Source organism: Lupinus angustifolius, chromosome LG16 (genome assembly GCF_001865875.1).
Source record: "Lupinus angustifolius cultivar Tanjil chromosome LG16, LupAngTanjil_v1.0, whole genome shotgun sequence".
In the NCBI taxonomy this organism is placed as follows: domain Eukaryota; kingdom Viridiplantae; phylum Streptophyta; class Magnoliopsida; order Fabales; family Fabaceae; genus Lupinus; species Lupinus angustifolius.
Window position 1 is genome coordinate 6,827,398 of NC_032024.1, and position 9,781 is coordinate 6,837,178.

At 35.0% G+C, this 9,781-nt stretch overlaps 1 protein-coding gene and 1 pseudogene across 2 annotated transcripts; one reads left to right on the forward strand and one right to left on the reverse strand.

Annotated features, from left to right (window-relative positions):
* LOC109329705 lies at positions 798–4,155 on the forward strand (annotated as a pseudogene).
* On the reverse strand, positions 4,327–9,534 carry LOC109329707 (WAT1-related protein At3g02690, chloroplastic). 2 transcript variants are annotated; one of them, XM_019563461.1, is made up of 8 exons: positions 9,204–9,534; positions 8,908–9,170; positions 8,753–8,800; positions 6,772–6,894; positions 6,313–6,462; positions 5,511–5,682; positions 5,203–5,263; positions 4,327–4,824 (listed from the first exon to the last, which is right to left on the reverse strand). In XM_019563461.1, the coding sequence occupies exons 1-8, from the start codon at positions 9,484–9,486 to the stop codon at positions 4,722–4,724; spliced, it is 1,203 nt and encodes a 400-aa protein (XP_019419006.1). In that variant the 5' UTR covers positions 9,487–9,534; the 3' UTR covers positions 4,327–4,721. The 2 variants fall into 2 exon arrangements, with proteins under 2 accessions (XP_019419006.1, XP_019419005.1); XM_019563460.1 differs by having other exon boundaries at positions 8,908–9,534.

Here is a 9,781-nt window from a genome sequence, read left to right on the forward strand (position 1 = left end):
CAATAAAAGAATAAATTTGCCTCGTGGAAACACATAATGTACATAAATCACTTGATTCACGTAATTCATGTTTGATTTCCCTTAAGTAAAGTCTCGGGTGGGTTTGAATCTTGTGGATGTGAAAATACCTACTGGGAGAGTTAACCACACATACATGTAGATGGATGTTCCCAGCTTGGACAGGATTGCCACCACTGTGAGGATACTTGTGGGAAACCAAAAAAACATACATAAATTTTGTAAACAAGTCAAATTTTGTAATAATGTATCCTCAAATTAAAATGTAAAGTACCTTAATTAAAAGAGTTTAATACTAATAGTAATAATATAAGAGTTTCTTATAACTCTTAAATATAAAAAATACACATTGATATAAATGATATAATGATTCTCTAAAAAAACTATACACTATCCATAATAAATATTAAACTTCAATAAAAGGCAGGTAGAAAATGTTACTGGTTTTTTTAGGTTTGTTACAAACATTACTTTTTTTGTTTTTAACAAAATTATTATTATATTTCTATTACCTATCGATTATAATTCATATTTTTGGATTACTTATCATTCATTTCTCATTCCTCTTTCTCTTTTCACACAATAAAAATAGTATTGATTAAATAACAACAATTATTTTTTCATCGTACCAAAAAAAATAACAATTTTTTTTTCATTCTACCAAAAAAAATAACAACAATTTTTTAAAATCTGAAACGAGGACACTTATAAAGAAACAGGGACTAGAACTGAGTCATCATTGAATTATGGTCACATGAGATTGACTTAGTGGGGTCAGAAGCTAAACAGACACAATAACAGATGAACGGATCTGTGTTGTGTATATCACTGTTTATCAAAATTTGAATCTTTTCTCTCTCTTTTATCATAAAGTTTCAATTTTTTTCTGTACCCAAAATTAAAGTTCCAATCTTTTTTTGAAATTAATTGTTGGGCACCGTTCTACCATTCATGTTCTATTTATCATTAATAATTCAAAAAAAAAAAAACTCATTTTCATCATTTCTCTGTGATTGTGAGCCTCCTCTAATTAATACTATAGTATAGTTCACTTTCCCTTTTTTCTTCAACTATCTCTATTCAATATTCATAATAGGCTACACCATAAATTTCCATGGGTACATGTTTGAGTAAGAGAGGGTCTTTCACAGCACAACATGCTGTGAATGGTGTTACTATGTACAAAGCTGAAACTGAGGCACAAGTGAAACTGAAGAGAGGGAATAGTAAGAAGAGAGTAGAAGAGAAAAATGAGTCAATAGCACAAAAGAATGAAAAAGGGCATTTGAGAAAAGAGATATTCATAATCAAGCATAGGAAAGAAGATATTCATGGTGATGAATGTGCACAACAACAAGGTGGTGATGCCATTGTTGAAACAAAGGGTGTTTTGGGTATGAGGGCTTCAAACTGCACAAAAGAAGAGATGGATGCAATTCTTATACAATGTGGAAGACTCAGCAGAAACAACTCTGCAGGTAAACAACAAAAGTATTCCTCAGATTCAAAGAGAGGTTTTGATTTTGAACATTGTGAAAATGATACTATTTCCAATGATGAGGAGCAAAATAAAACCAATTATAGCAGTGGTTTTTGTGAGGGTGATGAGATTGTTTGTGCTGAGAAACACCACCAACATCGGCCGCGCCACCGTGAGTCTCCGTTGCTTTATAAGGGAAGTAGTAGAAGAAGAACACCTAGCAGGGAAAGAGAGCAATGCTGCAGTAGCAGCAGAGAGAGGAGGGTTAGTAGATCTCCTGGAAAAAGGTCATCAGAGACAAACATACCTGCAAATGCAAGCAACAACAATAGCAATATCAATGCAAGTTCTAGGCCTGAAAGGATGGTATCTGTGCCTGCTACTATTTCATACAAGGTAAGGACTAAGGATTAAGTGTAATGTTAAAATATGTAGAAAGAATGTGATATTAATTTATTGATTATGTCATTATGGTAATCATATTAGAGGAAGATGGACACCAAGAAAAGCTATAGAGGAAATGATCAAGAAAGACTTAGAGCTCAATACTTTGTTAAAGAACATGATTTATGATAGAACATTATGGCGTCGTTCGATCCATGTAGTTGATCCCACCTAGTTGGACAAAGACTTGATTGTTATTGCTGTTGCGGTAATCATATTAGAATCTAATATGGACTGTGTGTTAGGATTACATTTGTCTCTTGTTGTTAGCCTATAAACCAATAAAATCACTATTTTGTACTATTGGTAATACTAGAATTACAGAAATGTTATTCATATTTCTTGTTTCTCTTTCTCGGATATGGTATTTAGAGCAATGGTGTTGGTGCTGGTGGAGGAGGAGAATTTGCAACAACCACAAGTGTCAAGAGAATCACAGTTAGGAGAAATGTTGGTGCACCTTCACCACGTTCTCAATCTCCTGCAAGAACAAACGAGAATGCAGCAAATGGTAATCAAGTGTCAAGTGCTGAGAATCAACAGCAGCAGTTCTCCCTTAGCCGCAACTCATCGAGGAAAGCGGAACAATCTCCTCACAGAAGAAACACACTGAGTGAGATTGATCCTAACACACTTGCTTATACACATTCAACAGCAAATATTAACAGCAGCAAGGTGCAAATTAAACCCAAAAAGGAAATTGAAACACAAGCTAATCAGGTACTCACTTATTGATAATTGGTTCAGCACAGGGAAGCACACACATCATACACTCCTAGGTCCTAGCTGCATTTTACAATTTTCTTACTTTTATTGCTAGTAGTTTTCTTTTTTACATATGAGAATACAATAACATTTGACTATGTTTGTAATGACATATTACATAACATTGATTCTCTCATACTTTAAGATTTGTGTTTATGTTAATTCCATACTAATTTTATTTATTGTAGCCCACACCAACTAAAACCATTATGAAACATGATTTTACATTGTGGTTGCGGTTATGCAGAATCCCAAAGCATCAATACTGCGGCTGCAATTGTGGCTTTGGGGGCAAATTGTCCTGTGATGTCTTTAAATTTCTGAGGTTTTATGTGTTTCGTGTCTTGTGTTGTATGTGCTTCCTAGGTCCAACAATTCTGAGCTAGGAAGATTTGATATTTCTTGTGTTTAATTAGTCCTATTAATATAATTGGTGAAATGATCTTTTCCCATCCCCACTGCAGAAACCAAATGTTGATATAAATGACAATAGCAAGAACTCGACCAATAGCAGAGTTGAAATGGACACCATGACAGTAGTGCCACCAGAGGTTAACAGCCTAAAACCTCAGACATTAACAAGAACCAGATCTACTAGGCAATCCAGAGACTTCGACCACAACCCTGAAGCGCCCCCACAGTCCTACACCTCAATGCTGCTTCAAGATATTCAGAACTTCCATCAAAAGAACAATACGCCTTCGGTTCCTCTCCCAGCTTGTCTTACCAAAGCTTGTTCTATCCTTGAAGCTGTTGCTGATCTCAACTCCACCACTAGCTCGAAAAATCGACTGACTTACCAATCCAGTAGGAATAATTACAATGTTCTATTAGGTAGCAATCAATATATGAAAAGGGTGATAGATACCAAGGACCCTTTTATAGAATCTGAGGTAGTTGTTAGTGATGATGTGATGGAACCTAGCTTACAGAAGTATGTGACATTTGAGAGGAGTGGTTCACTTGGTGGGGTGGATACAATGGAGGACCAAGAGTCTTCAGGAAGCAACAGTTTCACTGCGAGTAGTGGTCAACAGCGGCACCGGAGGAGCATTTCTTCTTCAAGGGAACCTAATTCATTTGATTCAAAAGATTGCTGGACTTCAAGAATGAATTACTCAAGAGAAAGAGGGTCAGAAAAGTCCACTAGGCTTGGAAGGGAGGGTGTCATGATGAAGCCATGAAGAAATTGAACAGCAAAAGGAGAGTGTGATCATTACCAATAAAGGTCTTCACATGATACCTGTTGTCAAAACAGATGCATTCACAATCTCTTTATTTGTAATAAATGAAATCACCTCTATCTTGTTTCTTAAATACTCAATGGGCTCTCAAAGTTGTGATAAATGAGATCATCTCCATCTTGCATCTTAAATACTCAATGAGTTGGACATTCCTTTTGTTCAGAGTTATTATTGATATCCTTTCAAAAATTCAACTCATTACAGCTGAATTTCATAAATCAACATTTAACAAGATGCGAAAATATTCATCTCATAGTTGATCATTGACCACCAACAATGTATGAACCAAGAATTTTGCAGTCTACTAAATTGCAACAGCAGCAGGCAGCATCATTGTATTGCGGACACTAATTTCTGCATATTTTAATCTTCCAATTCATAAACAATTCCATCAGATATCTCAAATTTAGCAGTTCTTATTTAGCTGAAGATAAATAGTCAAAGACCCATGTATATTCCTTTCGTGTGATTAACATATTCGCCTGAAGCGTCACAATCTATACATTTTCAGCAGTCATATTGCAACATTTAAGGCACCTTATACAACAAATAAAGCCTTTACGAAACAATTTATTTCAGGCACATATACAGCTTGGCCACTATTGACTAATCAAAATTTCATATACATAAATAAAGCATGACCATAAGCTCTCCAGATTGATTATCACTCAAGTTTCTCTTCTGCATAACCATATTTGCTACTACTGATATTCCCAAAATTGAGTTCGTGGCAAACAGGATGAAAGCAAGTTAAGATTCGACTGTATAATTCACTCTGAAGTGGTTCTGAAATTAACCATATAAATTGCAGCTACAGTAACAATTGCCCCAACTAGTTGTACAGGTGAGAAGGTTTCATGAAGATATAGAAACCTGAAATACAAAAACAAAAATGTGTCGATCGCAGAGGGCCTCCAAAGAACATAAACTTGGAATTTGAAAGAAAAAGTGTAATCAGTAGAGGAAATGTCAGTGACTAACTAAGTGGTTAAAGGACCAAAAAATTGTGACCTTAAGGGCACACAAATTTGCCAAATTATGAAAAATGCTACTTGGTTGTCAATCTCTTGCAAGAAAGTTCGGTTATGTAGTTTTAAATGGTGGTTACATTTTATTATCCTTGACGGCCTTACTGATAAAGAAGGCCTATAATACCATCAGCTATTGATCATTACCCTCCATGCCACATGATTCCAAAAATCTAAAAGTAATTGAAAATACTCTTCGATTTTCATTGTTAGGCAGTCTTACCCAAAAATTGAAGCAAACATTGGGGTCAAGAAAGTAAGTGAACTGAGCTTGGTTAAGCTACCTGCAGAGCATCACAAATGCAATATCAATAGGGTGTGTTTTAGGTTATATGGATTTTACAAAAACAAAAAGAAACTTACACCTATGGGGCTACATATTATAGCCGAAAATGCATCATTAACATTTAACACAATGATCAATACGGAAGAAGAAATGAACCATTTGAACCTTTGATTTAACACAATGATAAAAAAAATTGTTGATGAACAAAAGAAAAATTAAGATCATGGCAGGAGAGATGCACAAACCTTTTGTTGCACTATAAAAGAACACACCATAGCTAACAGCACTTCCAAAAATGGATGTGTAGAGGAGTGCCAATACATCAGTTGAGCTGTACTCTTTAAGACTCCCACTGAGAGCAGGATCATTGTTAAGAATGGAGAATACCACAAGAGGGAGACCACCAATAACCATATGCTGCAAAGATATATGGACATAGCATAGTGAACATTTGATCTATGCTTCCATAGAGTTCTTAAACCATGTTATCTTCTTCTATAAAGCTTCTTCCCCTCAACTTCCCTTTCATCTTTTCTTAAAAAATAATTTTTTTAATAAAATAATTGATGATATGAATCCAAGAGTTATATAATATCATTTCACTACTTTCGGATACAACATACAAGATTATTGTTATGATGAAGTCCTGCACATTTAAATTCATAAATTTGTAAATTTGTCATTTTGTCTGGTTCAAAACTGGTAATACAATGCACATGGAGAAATATAAAAGGGTGGCCCCGTACACGAGGCTTACGTAGTGGGGGTCTAAGAAGGGTAGATGCAAGCAGACTTACCCCACAAGAGGTTGTTTCTAATATTTGAGTGTATGACCTTTAGGACACAAGACAAGCAACCTTAACATTATGTCAAGGCTCACCCTCATTATATGATGAAATATATGTGAATAAATTTGTGGCTTTAAATATATTCATACCGGCTTTGAGATTAAAAGAGGAACAACAAACATGAAGTTTAATAGGTATTTAATAATGATAATCAACATGAAATAAAAAAATACTAGTCATAATGAGATTTGATGCCCACCCATCCAGTTGCCATGACAGGATCCGAATACTTGGAGACCCACCGAACCATGACTGTGCCAACTGCCATGCTCTGAGCTGCAAGAAGCATCCACCACTCTCCACTTCCCCATAGTGAGAAGTTGCTTTGATCAAATGACAAGGAGGGCAACTGTAACAGAAGCATTAATGCTTACTTTACTAAGAAATATATAGAAGATATTTGATAGGCCAAGAGAATTTGTATGTTTCAAACAAGGTAATTGTATATCATCTGAACCATATGCAAAACATATGCTCCAAATATCTTTATACAATAGTTCTGGGTACAGCCATTGTCAAACATTTGACTCCTAAAGACATAGTTCTGGGTTGTGCATAAAGGGCCTGAAATAATTTTATTTTTTGATAAAAGAAAAGGGCCTAGAACAATCAGTTTACAGTTTTTTGGTTAAAATTAAATGCAGAATCAAGAGTATACCTCAAGTAGTACAAGTCCTACGACACCAAGCACAAGCCCAGCAGCTCCAACTATCCCAATGGATTCACCAAATAACAAAGCTGCAAGTACAGCCACTGTCAAAGGTTGTGAATCAATTATAACCTGCAATACATGCACCATAGACAGTCAGAGCAAGCAACAATTCCTGCTATCAAAATTGTAGGAGTTAAACGTGATACATAGGCAGTATTTTTTACATATATAAGGGTACATGTACACAGTCTTACCCATACAAGCGAATAGACTATTTCTAGGATTTGAACATGTGACCTCTTGGGTACTGAGCAACAACCTTACTGTTGCGTCACAAATCAGCCTCTATATGCACTACTTATGAAGTTAACAATTTCACAACTTAACTTGGCTCATCCATTGTGAACTAGCTAAATATTCCACTCTAGCTGAGACATCGTGAGTGTGATACATCTACACAACTATCCCCTCACTCAGTTACAAATTACAACTTTGTTTTTCTCAAAATCCCTTATTACTTAATTAAACATAATTGCACCTTAAGATTGTAACTACTTTCAGGCACTCCTCAATTTCTCGCAATGTAGGTATGCCACTTTTTTGTAAAATTTTGTACCTATGTGTTCATTATAGCCATTTTTTACTCTTAACTAAGAAGAAAAACGCAGATTGTGACAAACATTTAATAATTACAACAAATATTTTTAAAATTGAATAAAAATTTGTTCAAACAAAATCTATGTCACGGTTTGATTGGTCTAAATGAGGTTTAGTGCACAAGACTAGTAGGGTATGAGGATGATGGATGTACACAACTTTACCTAAAACCAAAAAGACTATTTCCCTTATTTGAAGAACCCGTGATCTTGAAGTCACAAGACAAACAACCTCTAAGTTCGATGTTTTAATTGGCTAAATTACCCAATCAGCCGAAATAGATGACATATTAAGAAATAATTGGACCAGCTATGTTTGACCAATTTGGTCCAGTTTTTTTATAAAAATTAAATTAATGATAATAATATTAAATAACAATTATATTGACCTCTTTTGACTTTTAGTTTAATTATGCCTAATACCCCTATTGTTTCAAAAATTATACTCATATCTTTAGTAGGGGTGTAACAGTTTGGTTCGGTTTTTTGTGCAATTCAAGAAGCAAAGGGACCTGATTCAGTTTGGTTAATGTTGAACTTCTGTGGAGGAACCAAACTGAACTGACCATGAATGGTTTGGTTCAGTTCCACGATTTGTTTGTTTTTTATAAAAACAAATCCTGCAATACTTCAAATTGTATTCCATAAGGCACTATTTCTCTATTTCAACTATCATTTTAGCTAACAAGCTAACATCCAACCTCCAAAATTTAAAACACAATTCATATGCATAATTGCACAACACAAACCAAATCAATTCATATCCAGAAACTTGACAAAAGGCTAGTACAATGAAAATGATAAAATAATGAAAATTAATTTCACATTAACCGAACTAAAATAATGATAATAACCAATATGACATCTTATTTACTCCTTTACCTTATATGAAATAATTAAAATGTTTTTTTTAAATGTGGTTCAGGTCGAGTAGTTCTTGAATAGTTGGAATTGTGAACCAACCAATCTTTAACAATTCCTTCAAAAAAGAACCGAACTGCAAAACCAGATCAAGTTTTTTCAGTTCGGTTTGATCCTACCGGTTCCGCGGTTTAAACAGGAAACTCTTACATCCCTAACCCCTAATCTTGAGCTTTATGTAATCATTTCACTTGCATTGCAATATTGCATATCTTGGAATGTGACAAAGTTCCATCAACCTCCCCCAACGGGTGACTGTAACTTCTTTTAAAAGAAAATAAAAATGCAGCACGAAGCAAGTCGAATATCAATGCAATGATTCTAATTTCCGGTATGATAATGATAATAATAATAATAATAAGAACAAGAGTAATAAAATTGCATAAGAAATGAAGTTTGTTGAAACATACACTGCCTAAACCAGCAGAAGTCCTCTGCAACCCTTGTGCAAGAAAACCCTATTACATTACACCAATCAAATCATATCAAACACCATTTCAATTGAATCAAGTCATCAACCATTCATCAATGAAATTGGAAAATTGAAAATTGAAAACGAATGGACCTGAAAACAAGCAGCATCTACGAGAGCAAAAAGAGAAATTGAGAACCAAGCATTGAATCCAGAAGGAAAAGGTCTTCCTCTTGAAGAAGCAAATCCAATGAGAAGAAACCCTGCAGGGATGAGTCTAAAAGCAGAAACGAAGAAAGGTCCACATTTTGGAAGCACTTCCTTCATTGCTACCATCGCTGTTCCCCAAAAGAAAAACGGTGAAATCAACACTACCCATTCCCATAACCCTAAAACGTCGTCGTTTTGTTTTTCTTCTTCGGTCGTAAAACGGCATTCGACGTCTTGGCCGGTTCCGACGCAATCGAGGGCGGATTGTGGTGGCGGTGAGTCTTGGAAATCGAGTTCTGTGTCGGAGTTGGTGCAACTGAGTTTGGAGAATTTAGGTGAAGTGGTGGTTTGGATAGAGAGTGGAATACTAAATCGGAGTGAAGATGAAGAAGTGGAAGAAAGTGGGAGATGGAATGGGAAGGGATTGGTGTGAGGTTGAAAAGTGTGGGAGTTGTTGAGATAGTAGCGGTGGGTGGTGGTGGTTGTGGCGGTGGCGGAAGGAAAGGAGCACCACCATGCCATGATAGAAAAAGTGAGTGGTCCTAAATGAGAGAGAAGATGATGAGAAATGAGATATATTAAAATTTTAATTTAAATATATTTTTTAATTAATAACAAGTAAATAATATATATGTGATATACTTTTTTTTAGATAAAAAATGTGCTCCCCTCAAACAATATCACACCTCTTTTTTTCATAATTAAGACATTCTATCCGATGAGTAACAATAAACTACTCTAATTCATATGTCTAATTATAGTTTAGAAGTAAAATATTTGACATTTTAGCTTATGTGAGATATAATATATCATTAAT

What these genes read in the sequence shown, in the direction of transcription:
- LOC109329707 (XM_019563460.1), bottom strand. Translation starts at nt 9,486, where the DNA reads ATGGCATGGTGGTGCTCCTTTCCTTCCGCCACCGCCACAACCACCACC. An exon ending in TAGATGCTGCTTGTTTTCAG is followed by an intron (nt 8,801 to 8,907) that starts GTCCATTCGTTT and finishes GTAATGTAATAG; the next exon opens with GGTTTTCTTGCACAAGGGTT. An exon ending in CTTTTATAGTGCAACAAAAG is followed by an intron (nt 5,264 to 5,510) that starts GTTTGTGCATCT and finishes GATGCTCTGCAG; the next exon opens with GTAGCTTAACCAAGCTCAGT.